The sequence below is a fragment of the Mytilus trossulus genome, chromosome 7, assembly GCF_036588685.1.
Source record: "Mytilus trossulus isolate FHL-02 chromosome 7, PNRI_Mtr1.1.1.hap1, whole genome shotgun sequence".
Lineage (NCBI taxonomy): Eukaryota > Metazoa > Mollusca > Bivalvia > Mytilida > Mytilidae > Mytilus > Mytilus trossulus.
The window spans coordinates 43,411,173-43,433,343 of record NC_086379.1 but is presented as its reverse complement, the minus strand read 5'-3'; the positions used below and the strand labels follow the sequence as shown (position 1 = coordinate 43,433,343).

The window sequence follows — 22,171 nt, the reverse complement described above, 5'->3', positions numbered from 1 at the left end:
TATTATTCTTTTATCAACTGGAATATATTATTGAGTAGCTTGATAGTATCTAGCTGTTCCGAGAGACTCAAAGTGATCATTTCTTATCCTTGTTTTACTTGTAGTATGCTGTATTTTGATAATGCTATATTAGTTAGGGAAACCAATTGATATGTTAAACCAGGATATTCTATTATATTATCTACATATGGGCAGAAAAAGTATACAGGTAAAGAAAAAATGTAACAATTTTTATGGCCCCCAACGAAGTTGTCAGTGCCATATAGTTTTACCCTTGTCTAAAATAAAGAAATCCGTAATTCTAATATTCCGTAATCCCGTCATTCTGTCATTCCGCAACAAACCATTATATACAGAGTTTTTTTCTAAACGCCTTCAAATATTAGGCTGATTTTTGGTATGTGAGTTAACCATGATGAGTTACAGATCAAGTTTGAGTTTCGTTCCACTCCACTAATTTTTTGGCAAAATTACAGGCTTTGGACTTTGAAAAATTGTTGAAATCACAGTTATACAGACTTTTTTTCTAAATGCCTTCAGATATTGGGCTGATTTGTGGTATGTGAGTTAACCATGATGACTTACAGATCAAGTATAAGTTTCATTCCGCATTGCTAATTTTTGCTGAAATTACAGGCTTTGGACTTTGATAAATTATTGAAAATCATAGTTATACGAAATATTTTTCTATCCGCCTCCAGATTTTGATCTGATTTTTGATATGTGAGACTACCATCATGTTTGTGTCCACATGTGTTATTGAAATTGCAGATTTTTCAAGTTTTTGGGACGGGGCCATTCGTGTCGCTTTGACACATCTAGTTAAAACCATATTTTAATCAGACACAATTATTTGTAAAGTTTTAAACAAATTGAGTATTTTTTATAGGTGAGGGTCAGAGCATACGACAATGGATCTCCACCAATGGGTAACACAACTGTTGTCACGGTAACAGTAGAGAGAAATCTTCAAGCTCCTGTCCTCGGAGATCCTACTGTTATAAATGTCAGAATTCCAGAAACACAAGAACTTGGTTTAGCCATTATAAGAGTTAATGCAACTGATGCAGATTCTCAGGTAGGTACTTTTAGAATATCCCCTTACTTTGAAATGGAACATGGAATAAAGAAATGCTGATGTGCTTCCCTCTCTTTCTTTTCATTTAATGTTTTTACTGGATTTATGCCCCTTGGTAATATAAATAATATGGAACCTCTCTGTTAACCTAAAGCGGACATTGGCTATTCTGAATCAGTCTTTGTTTCTCATGTCAAAATGAAGGTAAAAATTGGTTTAAATGATTTTTTTGCCATTTAGAAGGTATGGATGGCCCATGTTGCTTATACCATTTTGTAGTCTGTTGTTTTTGTTTAGTATTGTCTTGCTTATATGCTTTTGATAGATTAAGATCCAAAACAAAATTTATGATTTTAATTTTCACTGAATTATAAGTGCAAAATACGCCCCAAAATACATCTTCTTCTTTGAATTACTGAGTTTCATATAGTTCATTATTTTCAATCTTCAATTATTCCACACACAAAAAGAAGATATACTTGTTTGATTGAATATACTGGACTTCTAAGTGAAAATTAGTGTTATAGAATTCAATAAAGACTAGTAAAACTGAAATAATTAAAAAAAAACTATTTTATTAATTTCCAAAGTAAAATCTCTGTTAAATTTTTTGCAGGCTCCTCACAAGACGATAAAATACAGAGCGTTTGCTGATACAAAGACAAATCAGTACTTTGGAATAAATGCTGACACAGGAGATGTGTATGTCAAGAGGTCATTACAGTTGGACAACCAAACGAATTTCCAGGTAATGGGGCCCACTCATGGGGATTTTGATTATGTGATTACTTGGCTGTTTTTATAGTGATTATTTGATTAATACACAAAATATTTTATGATTATTTGATTACAGCTAATTTTCTAAAGCATGTAGAGCAAGACTTTAGTTAGCTTGCTTGCTTTGTTTTTATATTGTATAATCATTAGGATAACACCCAATTAAATTCAAATATAATACATACAGGTAAAACTATGCCTATACATATTGTTTAAAGATGTCAATCTTATTAACAAAGCTTGTATAAACAATTTCACAAGCAAAGCAAGCAAGTCAACCAAAGTTTTGCTGTACATGCATTAGGAAGTTAGCTGTAATACACAAAATATTTTATGATTGTTTGATTAATAGACCAATATTTTATGATTATTTGATTAATAGACCAATATTTTATGATTATTTGATCAATAGACCAATATTTTATGATTATTTGATTATCTTGTTTGAAAATAATGATTAATGATTATTTGATTATATTGGCAAAAAGATTGTGATACAATGTATATGATTACTTTGACACCCCAATAAGGGGCCCTAGTAATGCTGTTTACTTAAACCTTGTTTATTATCTGGCTGAACTTTTTAATATTTCATTTTAATATATAAAAATATTTTTCTGTTACAAATCATGATGTCATACCTGCCAACTTTCACGATTTAGGCGTGTACTACACGATTTTGACCCTTTGTCACGATTGCACGATCGTGTTCCTGAAAAACCCTCTAAAACACGATTTGGTGAAAATCTACACGAAAAATATTGTTGTTCCCGATTTTGAACTGTGTCCAATGGAGGAAATTCGTGTTCAGCCAATCAAATTTTGTGTTTCTCATGATCAAATTAATCAGCCAATCAAAAACGTTTTCTCTCAAGATTGTTTTAACATGCTAGATATTGAACTTGTGTTGTTTTCCTCTGTTTGTTGGTCAGAATATATTGTAAAAACGTGAACATGGCAAATGATTTTTCAACTGCAAGGAGGTTCTTACACAGAATAAGAATAAAAGCATGGCTGATTGACAAACTTCAATGATGCAGTACTACCATGAATATAATAAATAGTAGTGTATTCACTAATTTATTGACATTGCATGTTCACTTGCTGTAACATAATTTTATTTATGTATTCAATCACACTTTGTTCAATCATTTAAAGTATAATGTACTATTCATTATTTTTCACATACACCTCCCCCCCCCAACACATCAACATGAGGGACTACCCTTAGTCAAGGGGTCACTCTCGTTGAAAATAAAATAGAAAAATGTAGATTTATTAACTTAAAAATGGGAAATTCTAACATTATATTTGGAACAGCTTTCCTAAATGAAGAGTCCTATTATTTTGGATAATAAAGAGGATATAAGGCCAAGAACATATCAAAATTCTTGGACATGTGTTGACCATATAATACCAGATAGATCATAAGATGTATAGTTCTTTGGGAAAAGTTTCTTCAAATAATATGAATGTGTACTCATTTGTACTTAAAAATTGGTTTGTAATGTCCTAACATTGAGGGGGGATCCCTATGTCTTGTTCCCAACCTGATAAAGGTTCTTCTTTGTGTATAAATTTAAATTGGAAAAGTCAACAACTATTTAGTATCCTTACACATGAAAATAATTCCTGGTCTTACAGCTACATGTTCATATTTTCTGCTGATATAATAACTAGAATCCTGCAAATAAACTTAAGAAAAAGGGATGTACATGTAAGCTCATCTTACAAATCATGCAAATATGACACTTTTTCGTGACTAGTACAAAACAGCACGCGCAAAATAGTCGTCGCAAAGAATTTTAACCTTTGAAATTGTTGTCGCGCGCTAAAACCCCCATGGGCATTTTCAAAAGTTGGCAGGTATGTGATGTATTGTTTTATGTGTACATGTTATGCTGCCCATCAAGGGCCCTTGATTGGAATAATAAAATATTATAATTCTTATTCATATTCTTATTTATAGATGTTAGCTAAGTAACTTTATTTCAAAATAACAAAAGACTGGTATGAATATAAATAACAAGAGTTGGTTTCACAAAAAAAACCAAACACGAACAATTCAGTAAAATTACAATAAATCTTATTTATAAGTATCTTTGTGAAATCAACTCTAGAACTAAAAATGCCCCCCAAAAAAATATCTATGTATTCTCATAGATAGTCCTCAGTAATTGAGAAATCTTAAAAACAACTAATTAGAATATAAAACACGAAAATTAACTTTGTGTATTTTGTGGTTTTCAGATGTTTGTACAGGCATATGACGAGGGAACACCAAGTAGAGTTTCCTCCCAGAATGCAACAATTAATATAATTGTATTACGCAATAAATATGCACCAGTACCTACTCAATCAGAGTTTAATGTTCTGGTTCCCGAGACTGCAACCCCGTCAGAAAACGTTCAGATAGTTACATTCAATGATGCAGACACTGACGTGAGTATAAAAAAAAGGTTGTAAGGTGGGGGTTTGGGGTCTACATGACAAATAACGATAAAAATTCTTGCCAAATGACGTTAACAGTAATTTTTATGCCCCACCTACGATAGTAGAGGGACATTATGTTTTCTGGTCTGTGCGTCCGTTCGTTCATCCGTTCGTTTGTTGTTGAAGTCCAATCAACTTAAACTTAGTATACATGTTCCCTTTGATAAGATCATTCTAATTTTAATGCCAAATTAGAATTTATTCCAATTTCACATTCCAGTAAACATAGAAAATGATAGTGCGAGTAGGGAATCTGTGTACTGTGGACACATTCTTGTTAGTGAATGATGACAAAATATGCATTTACTTTAATATAGATGATACAAAAAAAAATGATTTTGACGAATCATGGTAATTTTTTTTTCCAAACAATAATTATTTGAGACTGCTGACAAATCAAGGTTAAATTTTAATCTATTTGATGCTAACCCTAGCTGTATATGACCGTTTGACGTCTGTCGATAAAGGGCATTTCTACACTCTTTAAAAAATGTGTTTCTTCTCAACATTAGATTAAACTTTGAGTTTGAAGGGACTTTTATACTACCACACAACAACATAGTTTTTATAGGGAATTTTTCACAAATGAATCTGTACACACAATATGTATGATTGTCAACCTTTGATCAAATATTAAACTTCATTTTAACCCTCAAAAGTTCATTTTAATGGAGAACCTCTTAAAATGAGAAGTGTTGGAATTCCATAGAAATTATACTTTCAAACGAGTTACTTTTTTATTTGTCAAATTCTTTCATTAGTTTGTAAATAGAAATACAAGTTTTTGTGAAACTACATAAAATATAATTTAACTGTAAATTTCATAATACTGTGAATTTGAAAATTTCTTTTCCTTTACATAGCAACCATATGGCAATCTGACTTTGTCGGTCATTGGAGATGGGAATGTTGAGTCATACTTTAACTTTAGTCAGATTAAGGATTTTAGCGGAAACGATGCCGCTCAAATCAGAGTGAAGACTGATTTAACAACAGCTCCTTTAGACACATATACGGTAAGTGTAGAATTTTTTCACAGATTTTTGAATATATTTGTTTTTAGTTACTACATCCGAGCAGGGACGTATATAAGTCCTTGATCCGAGAAAATTAACAATGTCCAAAATTGGTGAAATTTTCATCTCACAAAACTTGCATATACATGTATAATTAATTCATTAATTTTTTACATTTACTAAGGTTATTTATGGAATTTAGTGTTAAATTTTCCTTAATGATATATTAAAACTAGAAGTCAGTTTACACTGAAAGAAAATTTAATGTACTGTAAATTAAGAAATAGTTGCATGCATAATAAATTGAAATTTTTTAAGACAAAATACAAGATGAATTATTGCGATTTTAGAAAAATCTGCATCTAGTGAAATGTATCAGATTTCAGAATTTGAGTATTTATAATTGCAATTCTCTCTCAGTAACATTATTCCCTTTTATATAAACCTTGTAATAATTTCTAAACTTACAGTATTTGAATTGACATTTTTATTTGTTTTTGCAGATGAGAATTCAAGCCAAAGATGGAGGTACCCCAGCAATGTCTGGTACTGCTGTGGTTGTCATCAAAATAAATAGAAATTTGTTCCGACCTGTCTTTGCTCCAACATTCTATACCAAAACAATTAGCGAATTAACAGACCTTGGCGAAGTTATCGTCAAATTAAACGCCACAGATAATGATATGAGAGTAAGTTTGTAAAAAACTTGATCAGAAAAAGAATGAAGAAAGTACTGGGCATTTAATTTTCGTTGGTACCAATTTTCGTGGTTTGAAAAAAAAACTGCTTTTTTGTGTATATTTAATTTCGTGATTTTAACACTATAGAAAATGTGTAGTTTATTGAATATTTGGTTCACCTGTACCCACCAAATCCACAAAAAACTGATATCCAACAAATGATAATGAATCCACATTACTTTTATACGGTGTGCTTCCTTTTATACGGGTAGATATAGCTGTACTGATAAAAACCTAAAACCAGAAATATTTTCTGTCTTTTCAGCATTTTCTTTTAATGAAAATTAACTATAAATGATATTAAATTTATTTTGAAATATAAAAATTTAGAAAGCAATTATTAAGTGGAAAAAATAAAAGGAACATAAGCAGTGAAAGTTCAAAAGTATTTATTTTATATAAAAAAAGAAGATGTGGTATGATTGCCTATGAGACAACTTTCCACAAGAGACAAAAATGACACATAAATAAAGAACTATAAGTCACTGTACGGCCTTCAACAATGAGCTTCAACAATGAGCAAAGCCCATACCACATAGTTAGCTATTAAAGGCCTTGAAATGACAATGTAAAACAATTCAAAAGTGAAAACTAACGGCCTTATTTAATTTATTTATTTCAGTCACCCAACAATATAACCAGATATCTGATGAGTAAAGATAGTGGTAGCTTGGAGGCCAGTAATTACTTTTTGGTTGATTATACGACTGGTGAAGTAAAATTACGACAGTCACTCATGAATGACCCCAGTAAGAGGGGATCTTATAATGTGAGTATATATACATTTTCTTTATTGAAGAATGAAAATCAGTAAAAAGAGATTTCTGAAACTTTGGCATAACTTTCAGAACAGAATTATATTTTTTAAATAATTATGCCGATTAAGAACTGAAGGATTCTAAAAGTGAAAAAGACCAGATTGTTTAATACTTTTAGTCCACCGCAACAATTAAATGCAATTTATTAATTATTTTTGTCCAGTTTGATGCAGAAGCAACCGATTTAGGAGCAACACCACTAACAGGAAGTAACACGGCTCAGATAGCTATTACAGTAAACAGAAATCGTAATAGTCCAATCATAACAAACTTGGATAATACCATTGAGATATTCCACAATAGAACTGGAGATGTTTATGATGTGGCAGCCTCAGATGCAGACACTGTTGTAAGTATATAGAATTATTCAATTCAATTCAATTCAATTCAATATTTTATTGGAAAGCACAATTATTCAACAGCAAAAATTGAGTACTTTTCTTTTTCTGATTTTGTTAAGAAAAGGTACCTGTTTAAATGTACTTTTAATCCAGTGTAGGTTTTGCTGAATTCTTGTTATCACTAGGATATTCAATCAGTAAATTGTGTAAAAGAGACCTTTACTTATTGAGCAATGTTTTCTTAGGTTAACCTCATATCTCTTTTTAACAATAGACTATTTTCAAATTAGTAACTTCTGACTCCAGAGAGTGTGAAGGTAACATAGTCTGTGGTCTTTTTGAGAGTTGTCACATTGGCAATCATACCACATTATTTTACTGTAAATTCAGAAATCCTTGTGTGCATTTATTAATGCCATTTTTTTGGAAAATTGAACAAAAATACGAGATTAGTTATTTCAATTACAGGAAAATCTCATTAGAGATAATTATATCAGATATCAGAATGCTATTATTGTAAATAATCACTCGCTCGGTCACATTATTTGCATTCATAAAAACCCTCACAATAATTTCTGAATTTACAGATTTTTCTGATGAAAATGACATGGTGAACTTCACGCTAGAATTTCAATATATATCTACTCTCGATACTTTGTCATTTGTCTAATTTAATAAAATATTTAAATTCAACGTTTCTGACAATATTTTTGTTTCAGGCTCCTTTCAACACAATTGAATATGATATCACTGGAGATGACGGTGCCGAATTAACTTTCAGAATAAACTCATCTACAGGAGTTATCTCCCTTGCTACAACTATTTTCCCACTGACTACAACAAGTTATAAGGTAAGATTTTTCTAGCAATGGGGGCCTCAGTGGTCAATCTGAATTGACAACAGTTGTCAGTTTTCCTATGGAAGGTCAGTGGTTTTCTTTGAAATAAAAGCTTGTTGCCACGATTTAGCCCCAAAACTGTGCTTAAAAGTGGCATAAAAAAACAAAAAAAAGAAAAAATCAAATTTTCTATCAATGTTTATAAATGTACATTTACTTAAAAATAAAAAAGAATACTTGTTCTATTGGGATGTAGAAAAATATGACATTCTTTTATGTTAATGAGATACCAATATATTTTTAGATCAGAGTAAGAGCTAGAGATGGTGGTGTTCCACGTTTGGAGGATGTTGGAGTGTTAACAGTAAATGTGAAGAGAAATTTCAATGTTCCTGTATTTAATGGGAATTCCTACACTGGTACTGTGAGAGAAGATCAGGACATTGGATCTTCCATCATTCAAGTTCTTGCAGGAGATGTAGACTCTGATGTAAGTCTAAGGTGGTACATAACACTACAGGGAGATAACTCTGTAAAAATCAGCTGAACGCTTTAATTAAGTTCTATTGTTAAGGAAATACTAAACTTCTCAATAGTCAAAACTAGTGTTTGTAAAATTGCTATAAGCGGATGTTAGTCAGTCTAACATAATTTATTTGTTTGATTCGGATTTTCAAATATTTTGGTCTCATGCATCACTTAAGATATTTTTTGTTTGAAATGCTTCATTGGTTTTATCTGCTTCTCAGCCAGACCACATGATTCATGAGTAAGAGTTATGACAAGAAGGACTGGATGTTGAATATTTAGAATAAAATTCCTTTTTATGTCACAGCTGCAGTTGTTGGTCATCAAGTGTTGCCCTAGTCCATCAATTGAACACATTCTTTATTTTTTAGTAACATTTGAATAAAAAAGGTGTGGGATACCAAGAAATTGGATATCAGATGATGTGGGATACCGAGAAATTGGATATCAGGTGATGTGGGATATCAAGCCAATGAACAAATAATAAAGACATATCCCCACTTGCAATATCTTCACAGCTGATAGATGAAAAATTTAAAACATGATTCATATATTGCACATTAACATTTATTTTTTCTGAAATTTTTAATGATTGTGCAATGTTATTTTTTGACATTCACCCTCAGCCTATTTTTACTTTTTTTCTACAAAACTTCTACAAGTAAAGTTTTTGTTAGACTTTCTTTTGATAATTATAACCAAGAGTGACATTTTTGAATTTTGTATTCTCTATAGGTTTTTTTAGATGACTTTCATATTTTATGTAAATTTATCTTGTATTTCAGTCACCATACAACTTTGTAAACTACAAAATAGATGGAGGTGATGCCAGATTTTTAGTTGATCCCTCAACTGGATGGATTACTGTAAGACGAACACTTACAGGAGAAACACAGACTACATTCACAGTATGTTTATGAAAGTTCTATTTTGTTGCTTTTTTTTTAAGGGGGTGTGGGAGGGGATTGAACTCCAATTCCTAGATTTTGTAATAGATTAATAGATTTTGAAATTTGATTTATAAATGTGAAAAAAAAAAGATTTTAGGTTTCACAATAATAATAACAAGTATTTGTAATTTGAGTAGGTTTGCCAGTAAAAAAAAATAAGTTTTCACATTTTTTGCCATTAGTCTTTTAAGGATTCTCTATAATAAGTGTGTGAACTAATTTTATTTTATTTTTAAACTGTTTTTAACTACTGGTTATGTAAATATGGTTTGTCCTAATCAACTTGCTAACATCTTTTCAGAAATTTGACAGAGTTACAAATGAATAATTTCTCATTTTTTTCTCCAGTTCAATATTTATGCCGAAGATGGTGGCACGCCAGCAGGCAGAAGTCAGAACATACCTGTGACCATTACAGTTCAGAGGAATTTGCAGACGCCAGTATTTAACAACCTACCAAACAGTATAAGAATTCAGCCAACACAGTCTGGTACTTTCTTCACAGCAAACGCTACTGATGGTGATACAGTGGTAGGTATTAATTATGTCATGTGATGTGTAGGTCATATACTATACATATGCTGTGTTTTCATTATGCTCAACTTGCATGAATAAGAACACTGTAGGAGATTTGTTTGAGTTCCCTTCTAATGGTGGAATTTAAAAAAAAAAAATAATCTTGTGCTTGCACTGTTTACTTGATTAAAGAATTTATGTTATTGATGAAATATTTCAAAATAATTTTGAAAGCATGTACTGTTTTTGCTATAGTATTGTGTGAACATTAATGAACACAGAATTTGATATTCCTAATTCATTCGGTAAAATGGAAAATTCATTTATAAAATTATAACATAGAACTAAATAAATGAGATATTGATCTTTTAAAGATAAGTTCTACGAATTTTCAATAACACGCAAATTAATATTTGTATTTTTATGAGTAATTTGTTATTGACAGAATCCATTTGGTACTGTGAGTTATAGCATAATTGGTGATGAGTCATCTACCACACTGTTTACAATCAACCAAAATGGTGGAGGTATAGCAGTCATTGGCAATCTGCAAGCTGATCAAGGAGAATACTATCAGGTATTGTAAAGCAGATTCTAATGCAACAACGTTTGTAACGTTCATTTTGATTGGATAACGTCACTTATTTACATGGCATCAATTGACAATTGATGCTATGGGACATACGCGCAAGCGCAGACGGCATATGACAGATTTTAAATACATGTTTTAACGTTGTTTTCTGTCAGTTTCATTAGAATGGAGATAACAATATTGTATTTTATGCTCCGACGGCATTAATTGGGGATTTGATGGTCGCAAATCCCTGTTTACTGTCTCCGCTAACGCGTCACCAGTAAACTTAATTTGCAATACAGTTATCTCCTAATTGTTTTTAATTTGTTAGATCATAAATGAGCATGTTTTGAATATTGATTTCTTAAATTAAGTATTACAATTTCTATAAAAACCAATTTTCTGTGTTAGAGCATGCTATTTGAAATAGTAATATTTGCAATTTTCATAAACATATGTACACAAAAAAGAGAAGAAAAAAACCTAATGATAATCACTTTGAAAATATAAGGAGATTTGTGGATATTTGTCTGGGATTACTTGTTAACACAAATGTTCCCCTTTAAGTTGATTTTGCTAGAGACAATATCCTATGTCACAGAAAAGAAGATATTTTTAAATGATATCAGTCGGTCGGAGATTACAAAATGTTAAGTCAAGAGTTGATAAATCTCAAATAGCAAAAGAGTTTACCGTATTCAGCCCTGCATAGTCAAAGTTGTGTATATTTCCTTGAAATGTTTTTTGAAATAGCAGGTAAAATTAAGATGCAGTATTTTTTTTTATATTTCATTTTTGTTGAACCTTTGACGTTTGTCCGTTAGCAAGACATAACAATTTAAATAACTTTCTTAAAATCTCCTGGATTTCTACCATACTTGGACAGAAGCTTGTTTATGATCATAAATAGAATCCAGAAGTAAATTTGTAAGTGAAATCATTGTAAACATAAAAATAAGGAACAAGTGAACTATAAATAATACAGAAATATTAAAATCCATGGAATAATTTATATGTTTCTTACAGGTACGAGTAGTAGCACAAGATGGAGGAAGCCCACCTAAGTCTGCAACTGGTATCCTGTTGGTGAATGTGACTCGTAACCTCAATGCACCATTCTTTACACAAACCAGTTATAGTGCAGATATCCTGGAAACTCAAACCCCTGGTGTAGAAATAGCTGATGTCAATGCTAATGATGGGGATTCTATAGTAAGTGGAAATAAACTTTATTTTTTTCATTTGTTTGGAAGAAGTTATATTTTGTGAAAATTTGTGTAGATTTTTTTTTCCAAATTTTGTCACAAGAGGTCAAAGTTTGAAAACTTCATATTGTGCATCTTTATAAGCTTAATTTCACATTTATTTCTTAAAGTCTTGATGGGTTTATGAAATAGAGAAGAATTGATCCCTTACAACATTGATTTGAGAAGACTTGCTAACGAGACAATTTTCGATCCATGTCAAAGTTTGTAAAAAGTAAACCTTTATACATCAAAGTATAGCCAAATCCACAAAAAAAGGTAAAAAATAGAGAAAATTTGGCAAAAAAATCAAGAAAAGAGAGTAAATGGGTACTTAAATATATAGATAAAATGATAAGGAGGCAAAATATTTAAAGAATTGAAAGAAAAAAAAAGAAAACAAATAGAGAATACAGAAACGAAAAACCTCATTCGATAGGATATTTATTCATTGTTGATGTTGCAATGGAGCTGTAATGAATTTGTTGTGTTTTACTTCAATTTTTTATTCAAGATTCCCAGATTTAAAATGAACATTGCACACATATGACCACATTTAATATTACCTTTCCAAACTACAGGCACCACACAATGAATTGGAATACACATTAGTTGGAGATGCCAAGGACTCGACCTACTTCCAAGTTGATCCTAGCAATGGAAAAGTTTCTGTCAAACAGTATTTGATGGCCGACTCCGATAAGACACTAGTTTACACTGTGAGTTGAAAATATTCTACTATATTGTGGATTCATAATTGTTTGTTGGATACCAATTTTGGTGGATTTCTTGGGTTCATGTGAACCATGAATTCAAATGTTCAACGAATAACATATTTCAATAGACTTTGTATACAGAGATTGGCAAAACCACGAAAATTGATAAACACGAAAATAAAGATATCCACAGTATATCTTTTTCTTTACACTGAAGATTATCAACTCTTTGAAAATGAGCTAAAAAATATTTTTGTAACTTTTATTTCTTGAAATTTTTTGAAATTTAAATTGTTGATGAGTCAATTGAAATATGTTCAAGTTGTGTTTATTAAAAAGCATTTTTGGGCTTTAATTCGCAGTAGAATTTAGAGTTTTTAATACTGTAATTATAATAATAATTTAATAATGTTCACAAAAATTGTATTATTTTGAAACTGTAAAATAGTCATGATTCCTCTTCCCTCAAATAGAAAATTAGTACTTATCGTTACTTTAAATTAAAGTTTTTGGCTGATCAACACAGAATGATAAATGTGCGCACGAATAATTATTTACAGGAAAAATAAACAAGAATTTCAGTGTGAGGCTTTAATAGTTCTTGAAATCTTATTTTATGAAAAGAAAAATTTCTAATCAAGTTATAAAAATGTATTGTTGACTGATCCAAGTTTTTGAAACATGTAAACATTAAAACTTTTTCTGCAGTTCACGGTTACAGTAAAAGACAAAGGAACACCATCTCAGGCTGGTACCAATACTGCTACAGTCACGGTAACAGTCCACCGTAACTTGAATGATCCACAACTGAACCTTCCCACTTCTGTCAGGATTGATAGGACAATTAATAACGACTCAATTGTGACAACATTCAATCCCACTGATAACGACGATAGGGTATGTATGGACAACTATAGAACTTGTGCATTTTCCCGTTCTTTTTCTATATCACAATATCACTTTCTTAAGATTTCTTTGTTGCCTACATACAACATAATTAGATCAGCTATACACAAACAACCCTCTTGGAGTAATTGCTAATAGAATCTAAAAATAAATTGAATGCATGTACCTAAAAATAGATTCACTAAGACTTTTAAACTCTAAATTCACTAAGACTTTTAAACTCTTAAATGGAAGATGTATTGTATAAACTATAATTAATAAATCATATTTCCTATGTAACAATGAATTCTCAATCATTATGGTCATACAGAGAAAACTATTTACAGTAAATATTTTTTGGTAAAAAGTATTACTACGTAATTGATTTGACATATATTTTTGTACTCTCAATATCAAAGTTTAAAGTTAAGATTGATGTCATTTCAAACAGAATTTGACAGACAGTGCTGGAAATAGTACAGTATGTATTGGAATGGGAGGAAATCGTTAAAAAAAAAAAGCATGAGTTGAAAAATAACAAATGAAATGTTTTGAAACGTTTTGAAATGTTTGGTGATGGATCTAAAAATTGCATGTCAGATGACAGAATAATTTCTAGTGTAATGTTGGGATATTGATGCTTTATTTGACTGTTCCTTGTTGATTTTTTTCTATGTTTTCAATTTTAACGGGAGAAAAATGTTTTATTTGCATGTGCGGAAGATTGATCATTTTATGTTGCTTTTTTTTTTAAATAAATTTATTTGCACTAAAGCTGTTAACAATGACCTTACTGCTACAGCTTTAACTGTAAGGTATCTAAAATGGAAATTGAAATTTTATGCTTCTCAAAGAAATTAGAGTAAGAATATGACAGTGGTATTTGTAATAAATTGTCTTTTTTTTTCAGATTGCTTTGTGTTAGATTAACAATTGATGTTTTTAAAATATTTTAAAGTTGAAAATTAGTTATGACTTATGTTAGTTTGGGTGTGAATTTTACATATAAAAAGGAAGAAGAATATCTGAATTTTTTTATTCAGTACATATATTTTCCCTCGTTGTTTGTAATAGAATAATTTGGCACCTTTAAAACATTTTTCTAGAAATATTAATGGGATTGCAAAAAAAAAAAATTGCTTTCAAATTTTCCTGCTTTTTTCCTAAACAAAGATTTATGCCATAATTTTTATATTTTTTTTTTATTATTAAAATGTGAAATGAGATTGAACTTAAGACTAGATTATTTTTCAGAGAAGTTTATTCCATGAAAATAAACCCACATTTATATAATAAGATAATTTCTGATTCCAGAATCCTTTCAACACATACACCATCCAAGTTATTGGAGATGGAGCCACTGCTGTCAACATTTTTAAACTTCAAGGAAATACGATCAGAGTGGCAGATGCTGCCACTTTAGCAGCAGATTCTGCTGAAAGTTATACGGTAAGCTGGTATTTGCAACTATTTGAGATTATTTTTAATATAAAAGTATTTACATATAAACCGTATTTAAGCAAATTCATTATCTTTTTTAATGAATGATAACATTGAAGTACAGGCAAATATTTAAGAATCTGTTTTTCATTAAAAGAATATAAAAATATTGGAAACAGTTTATGAACATTTAATTACATATCAAATTCATGAACTTTTTTCATTTTAGATAAGGCTATTTATACAAGATGGTGGTTCCCCTCCTAGAAATTCCATTGATTCAATCCAGATTAATGTCAATAGGAATATGCTTCCGCCATTTTTTGCCAGAACATTTAATACAACAATTCTGGAGAATACCCCTGTTGGTGAGGCAATTACCACGGTAACAGCACAAGATAATGATCCAAAGGTAAAATATATTTTTCATCATTTAAGATGGTACAAAACACACAGTTTTTAAACCAGAGACAGCATATAAGACCATTTTTAAGGTCACTATACATGGTCAATTAAAAAATGTTTCCAGTGCTGGTTTATTAGGCTAAGCAGCAGTTGTCCAGAAACTGATGATTTTTGTATGATCCTATTTCCTATTGTAATATAATTACATGTGTCATTTATATAACATTGTAGGCTCCTCTATTCTATTGTAATTTATGTTATATGTGTAATTTATATTCTATTATAGGCTCCTATATTCTATTGTAATGTATAAGTGTAATTTATTATACATTGTATGCTCCTATACTCTATTGTAATGTATACGTGTACACATGCAATTTCTATTCCATTGTATGCTCCTATATTCTATTGTAATGTATACGTGAACACATGCCACTTCTATTTCATTGTAGGCTCCGTACAATGAGATAACCTACTCTCTGGTTGAAAATACTCCAGCTTCTCCATTCTTCTTCATCCAGCCGGACACAGGTGTGGTGTCACTGAAGTCATCTATTGCTGGCAGTAATATTAGTCCATTTACTGTAAGTATATCTAAGTAAATGTGCAAAATTCTTTTAAGGATGTTTGCTTGAACTCTGTTTCAAAATAACAAGCTTTTAAAAGACTTATAAATTGAAAGAATTTCAATAAAGGAATAAAAAAAATGCAGAAAAAAATAAAGGGTATGTGTACTTGTTTAATAGATATATTTAGCCATTGAAAATTTTGTGGGGAATTATTTTCTTTAGACTTTTCATACACTTAACACTAGCACCCCTTTTCTTTAAAAAAAAAATAAGGAATTAATAGGATTTTTAAACAATATGTAACAGAACTATGAAAAGAAAAGTAATAGTTAGTGGGGAATTTATTTTAATGGCACTGCATTGATAAAACTAGAGGATTCCTAATATCTGACAAAAAATAGTAGTAGTTAATGGAAGAATTTTATTCAAATTCCCTGCCCATATCTTCAACTTGGATATGTATGATGGCTTATTTGGAAGCTGAAGACATTTTCACATACATGGTTCATGGCTTGTTTGGCTACTTCTTGTCAAGATGTTCAAACATTAAATCTATTTTGTACAAAAAGAACTAAAAACAAATAACAATATTAATAATTTCTCTACAATTTAAACTCTTACAAGTTTAAAAACATTTACAAACACAAATAAATACATGTACATATTTGTGTTTTAATAACTATATTGAAAGGACAAGGTATGATAAGTGCTGTTTCTAGACCCCCTTTTTCCAGAATTTTGAAACTTTGAAGTTGGAATCCATCCTGTGGTTGTAATGAACTGCAGAGTATGCTCATCTGCATAGTACCTTATTTTATTGTGCTACGTGCTTAAATCTCGGAAACGAAATTTGACACCAGCACCAACATAGACCATCCTGAAATAATCAACCATCAACTCTACTCTCATGTATATTTCATTTGATAAAATATCATGGTGGTCTACGTTGGTGTTCATGTCCTAAATTTTTAAAAAATGCTAAATTTTAGACCTCATATGGCAGAAATAACAAAATTTTGGACCTGCTAGGCAATATTTTTGTTGCTAGGTTGTTGCTAAGCATTTTATTAAACTTATATTGACCTGTCTATTCATTTGCACTCAAATTTATTGTTTAACAAACAATTCTGTTTTGAGTATCGGTAGTTTGTAATGAGAAAGCAATGCATATGTGATGATTTGACTATTTAATAAAATCTTTGCTAGGTAACCTTTCTTTCACTGAAAAACAAAAAAAATCTTGTTTTGTCTAGTTTCTATACAAAGGCTATCAATGATCTATATATAAACTTATTCCGGAAGGAGGTAAAAAACGCCCCTTATCATACCTTGTCCCTCATAACCTTACTTACACACCATTTTGCAGGTTTTGATTCGTGCACAAGATGGAGGAAAACCTGCCCTGTCTACTACTGGTACCCTGTCTGTTACTGTCTCTGTTGATGCCACACTCAATTGGGTAACAACTGATTGGACAGAAACTATCACAGAGAATGAAGCTACAGGTGCTTTGATACGGACAATCCAGGCAACACCACCGGTCAGTATTTTGACTTTGACCATGCGCTTTTTATAATTCACTTGCAGCAGTAATAATATTTTTGAAAGAGATTGGCTTATGAATTTACACACATTTTCAGATAAGATTTTTTTGTAAGATATTTTAAACGATAAGAATGAAAGAAAACGTTATATAGTATATTTAGCTTTGATTGTGCAATTTTACGAATTATATTGATTAAGTATACTTTTATTGCATTGATCAAATATGCAAATAATCTGACAAATTACTCATTTGAGATGTGTAAAATGAATTATTAAATGATATGAGCAAATAAGCCCTAATACGGATAAATCAGCCTGTGCAATACTAAAAACGTTCCACTGTCGATATAAATCAAGATTTGAAATTGTTATTCGAACAGGGCCAATACGGAAAAAACAGGGCCAATACAGAAAAAAGCGGGAAAAAAGCCGTATTAGCCCTAGGGCTTATACAGGACGTTCACTTCCGGTTTTCAATTTTCTTACGCCATTACTTAACTTTGGAAGTATCGTTATGCATAAAAACATTTGTATAATATTTTTTAATTTAAAGTAATAAAATAAACAGGTTAAATGATGTGCAATGTTTTGTAACGTCTTCAAGTTTTGAAACGAAAAAAACAGGGCCAATACAGAAAAAAGCGGGAAAAAAGCTGTATAGGCCCATGGGCTAATACGGGACGTTCACTTCCGGTTTTTATTTCTGTTATAATCATTTAATAAAAGTGTTATGAACTGGCTGTTTCTGTATTGGCACTGGTATAGATTCTCGGTCAGCTGTATTGGCCCTCGACCCTACGGGTCTCGAGGCCAATACAGCAAACCTTGAATCTATACCAGTGCCAATACAGAAACAGCCAGTTAATAACACTATATTAGAGTATGTACTACAGAAATTTAGTAATACTAGAAATGACAATCTTGTAGTAAAATTACCTTGATTTTTTTGCAGCCTGGAATTGAGTATTCTATTACTGGGTTATCTGATGCGGGTGATTACTTTGAAATCAATAAAGACAGTGGTACTTTAACATTGAAAAAGTTATTAACATCAGATCCATCTAGGCGACCAAGTTTTGAAGTAAGAATAACAGTTTGACCTTTCTTAAAAGTCTGTTTTACAAATCACTTCTCATTAAAGGGAGATACATTATTCCGTTAACCACAACAGAAATACATTATTGTATGATACATTATAAATTCAGAATCTTTTCAATGTTTTTTTATGCAAAAAATTGAAAAGAATTTTAATTGAGAAAACTTCTTCATTCCATGAGTTATCAAGGCAACAAAAAATGGTAAAATTTCAATTTTTCCTTAAAAGTGCTTTCTTTTTAATCTATATTTACATATTATTGGGTAAGAAAAAGTGTGAACATACCTAAGAAATAACATCATGTTTAGGGATAATTTACTACAAATAGAAAATTTTGCCATTTTAGGTTGAAGTTCAAGCCACTAGAAATTTCCCTCAAGGAAGGCAGACTATTAAAAGAATCCTGGTTGTTACAATTACGAGGAATGTGAATGCTCCCCAGTTTACTGCAAACCAGTATACAACTCCTACAGCAATCTCAGAAAAACTAGGTCTTGGGGAACCAGTTGTTAAGGTGTCAGCTACTGATGCTGATATAGGGGTAGGTACCAGTAATTTGAAGTAGTGAGGTGTTTTCTAAATTTAAAAATTTGAAAGAAATGGCACACTGTAGATTTCAACAATTTTCTCTTTTATTTTTCTGTTTCATTTTGTGTGTTTTGGTTTAAAGTAGAAAATAGGAAGAGTAAACATTGTACTTATTTTGTATTTTTTATTGTAGGATGTTTTGACCTACAGTATTGTCTCTAGTCCAGGAGTCACAGATTACTTCTACATGGTTCCATCTACCGGTCAAATTACTCTGGGAAAACTGTTAACAACAGATGTAGGCAAGGCAACATCTTACAATGTGAGTAGATCAATTATTAGGTCAGTTTACACATGGTTAACTGTGTATGAATCTCAACAAAGTAGTGCACATTTAGTTTGTTAGCAGGCAACATCTTACAGTGTGAGTAGATCAATTATCTGGTCAGTTTACACATTATTAACTGTGTATGGATCTCAACAAAATAGTGCATGTATAATTTGTTAGTGGACGTCATCATACAGGGTAGGTAGATGAATTCTCATGTCAGATTACACATGGTTAACTGTGTAAGAATATCAACAAAATAGAGCATATAAAAAAGGAGGTATGGTATGATTGCCAATGAGACAACTATCCACAAACGACCAAAATGACACAGGCATTAACAACTATAGGTCACTGTATGTTTAGTTTGTTAGCAGACGTCATCTGAAAAAAAAGTTTTATCTATTATGTAAAATATTGGCCTTGACAGGTATAATATAAATTTTGTACTTTATTTGATTGTCAATGATTCATCTTTTGTAGACAAAATGTGCCTCTGATATACAAAATTTAAATACTGGTATAAGATGAAAAAATTTTGAATGTATTTTTCAAAAAATATGAATAAAATAAAACTTAAAGAAATAAAGAAATCTGAAGTATGATCTTGACCATGTGATATTTTCTTTTCAGTTTAATGTTAACGTTACTGACAATTCCAATCCAGAGAAGTTTGATATATCATCTGTTATCATCAGGGTGACCAGGAACCTACAATCTCCAGTATTTACCAATACACCATACACACAGACTATTAATTATAACCAGGCTATAAATGTTCCCATGTTTACAGCAACAGCCTTGGACGGAGATATGGCACCCACAGTAAGTAGTAGAAAATTATAAAAGAAACAAGTTTAGAGATATTTGTCAGGGGTGGAGCTATGAATTTTGAAAGGGGATGTAATTTGTCAAAAAGTAACAGATTTGACAATAGTGGCATAACATTTTTTTGGGGGTGTGAAAAGGAAAGAAGCCCTATCGTAGATATTTCACTGAGGGTAACAGTTCAAGAGTTGTAGCTGCGAAATGATACTTTATTAAAAAGTAACCAACAAGAAACTTCTCTTATCACCCTCTTAGACCACCTATTGGTCACATAGATAAGCCCCTCATTCTGGCATACTATATTTATATCAGAAAAAAATTGCTCTAGCCTCAGTGCAGTAAACCTAAGTTCCAAGTCACTATTATTCTGAAATGAATGAAGAAAAATATAATATGAAATTTTATTTACAACATACTCTACTGAAATACCTTTTTCTTTTAGGAAATGAATATTTGGAATAGAATGCAATGTTTTACCCTGAATGTATAATTATCATGACTTTGAACTCATTTGTTACTGATCAAAACAAATGTTTCAGAATTTTAACAATTTGAGGTTGCACTTTTGCATTTAACTGTATACAAATAAAGTGGCAAATTTTCAAAAAAAAACAGTTCACAGGGGTTTACACAGAGTTAAAATTCAAGAAATGTTCTATAAAAGTTACAGCAAAAAAAATTGCTAATCACAATGTTGTCTTTTTTTGACAGAGTTCCTTAAAGTTTGAAGTGGACTATTTCTCTGCTGCTCCAGGTTTCTTCACTGTAAATCCTACTAGTGGAGTAATAACTGTTTATAATGCTGACTTACAGACAGCCATAGAACAAACGTACACAGTAAGTATTAAACATAAACAACTTGTAGAAATATACTTGTAAAAAATATGTTATTCTGTAAAATAAAAAGAATAAACATATTTTGGTTTAAAATGATGTAATGTCACATTTTTGTTGCAATATTCATAAAATTGTTCCTGGGTGATTTTTGAAACAAAATATGCAAATTGTCAAAAAACTTGTCAAGAATTTTTTTGGCTCAAGTCACATCTGTCACTTTTTATTTATATGAAGGAAAAATATTTCATTTTATCTTATAATCATAGATGCCAACCATTACGATTTTTCCGTAGTTTTTCCGATTTTGCGATAAAAACTACGCTATTACGGTCAAAGTCGAATAATTACGGATTCCCAATCATCGCCTTTCAATTTCTTGAAACGTGGATTTTTATCATAACTTTTCCGTCCTGGTTCGGTATTTAGAAAATGCCAATGTAATGCTTCCGGTTTCTCGGGAGTTATCAAAGTATTGTTGGGAACTAACTGACTTCCGAAGAGGCAAACTTGCATTCTATGAAGTAGCTTTCCTCCTTTCTCTACTTCTCCTTGACAAAACGAAAATGTACGAGTCGAGAACATCTGAACAATTAATGAAGGAAAAGCATACTAGAGACAACATGTTGAACGACAAAATCTTAGTGCACATCACTTTAGGCTGGGAGACTGGATAGGCAAATGCTCACATTAAATCTGTACCGATACAGTGTGTTAAATGTCTTCCTTTTTACACCATAACCCATGGTGGTGCTCCTACTAAAGGAGGAAGATACAGAACATACATACTTTGTAACCACTTGTCAGTATTTTTTATTGGTAAATGCAAGTTTATGAATGATTACTGAAAACTTTTCAAAAATACTGAAAATTTGATAGTTTGTTACTGATTGTGTCAAAAGGGGTTGGCATCTATGTATAATAATTTTTTTTACATGAACAGAATATTTTTTGATTGCTTCAAAAAAATTTAAAACTTTGCTTTATTGGAAAAGATAACTGTGATAAATGTATTTTAAAAACATCTGAGAATTTATCCAAAAGTCAGCATTATAATTTCCCATAATGCAACATTATTTTGAT

At 30.9% G+C, this 22,171-nt stretch overlaps 1 protein-coding gene across 1 annotated transcript in view; it reads left to right on the top strand.

Moving 5' to 3' along the window:
* LOC134726423 (uncharacterized) overlaps positions 1–22,171 on the top strand; it is a 159,751-nt gene that overhangs the window by 40,655 nt on the left and 96,925 nt on the right. The window contains exons 40-63 of the mRNA XM_063590826.1: positions 890–1,078; positions 1,695–1,826; positions 4,106–4,297; positions 5,212–5,364; positions 5,868–6,053; positions 6,727–6,873; positions 7,086–7,271; positions 7,983–8,114; positions 8,407–8,592; positions 9,416–9,538; positions 9,929–10,111; positions 10,542–10,673; positions 11,697–11,882; positions 12,496–12,633; positions 13,339–13,527; positions 14,830–14,964; positions 15,185–15,367; positions 15,813–15,944; positions 17,296–17,469; positions 18,427–18,555; positions 18,917–19,111; positions 19,292–19,420; positions 20,060–20,251; positions 20,966–21,091. Coding sequence (XP_063446896.1) covers positions 890–1,078; positions 1,695–1,826; positions 4,106–4,297; positions 5,212–5,364; positions 5,868–6,053; positions 6,727–6,873; positions 7,086–7,271; positions 7,983–8,114; positions 8,407–8,592; positions 9,416–9,538; positions 9,929–10,111; positions 10,542–10,673; positions 11,697–11,882; positions 12,496–12,633; positions 13,339–13,527; positions 14,830–14,964; positions 15,185–15,367; positions 15,813–15,944; positions 17,296–17,469; positions 18,427–18,555; positions 18,917–19,111; positions 19,292–19,420; positions 20,060–20,251; positions 20,966–21,091 — 3,849 coding nt within the window. The remainder of the gene's footprint in view (positions 1–889; positions 1,079–1,694; positions 1,827–4,105; positions 4,298–5,211; positions 5,365–5,867; positions 6,054–6,726; positions 6,874–7,085; positions 7,272–7,982; positions 8,115–8,406; positions 8,593–9,415; positions 9,539–9,928; positions 10,112–10,541; positions 10,674–11,696; positions 11,883–12,495; positions 12,634–13,338; positions 13,528–14,829; positions 14,965–15,184; positions 15,368–15,812; positions 15,945–17,295; positions 17,470–18,426; positions 18,556–18,916; positions 19,112–19,291; positions 19,421–20,059; positions 20,252–20,965; positions 21,092–22,171) is intronic.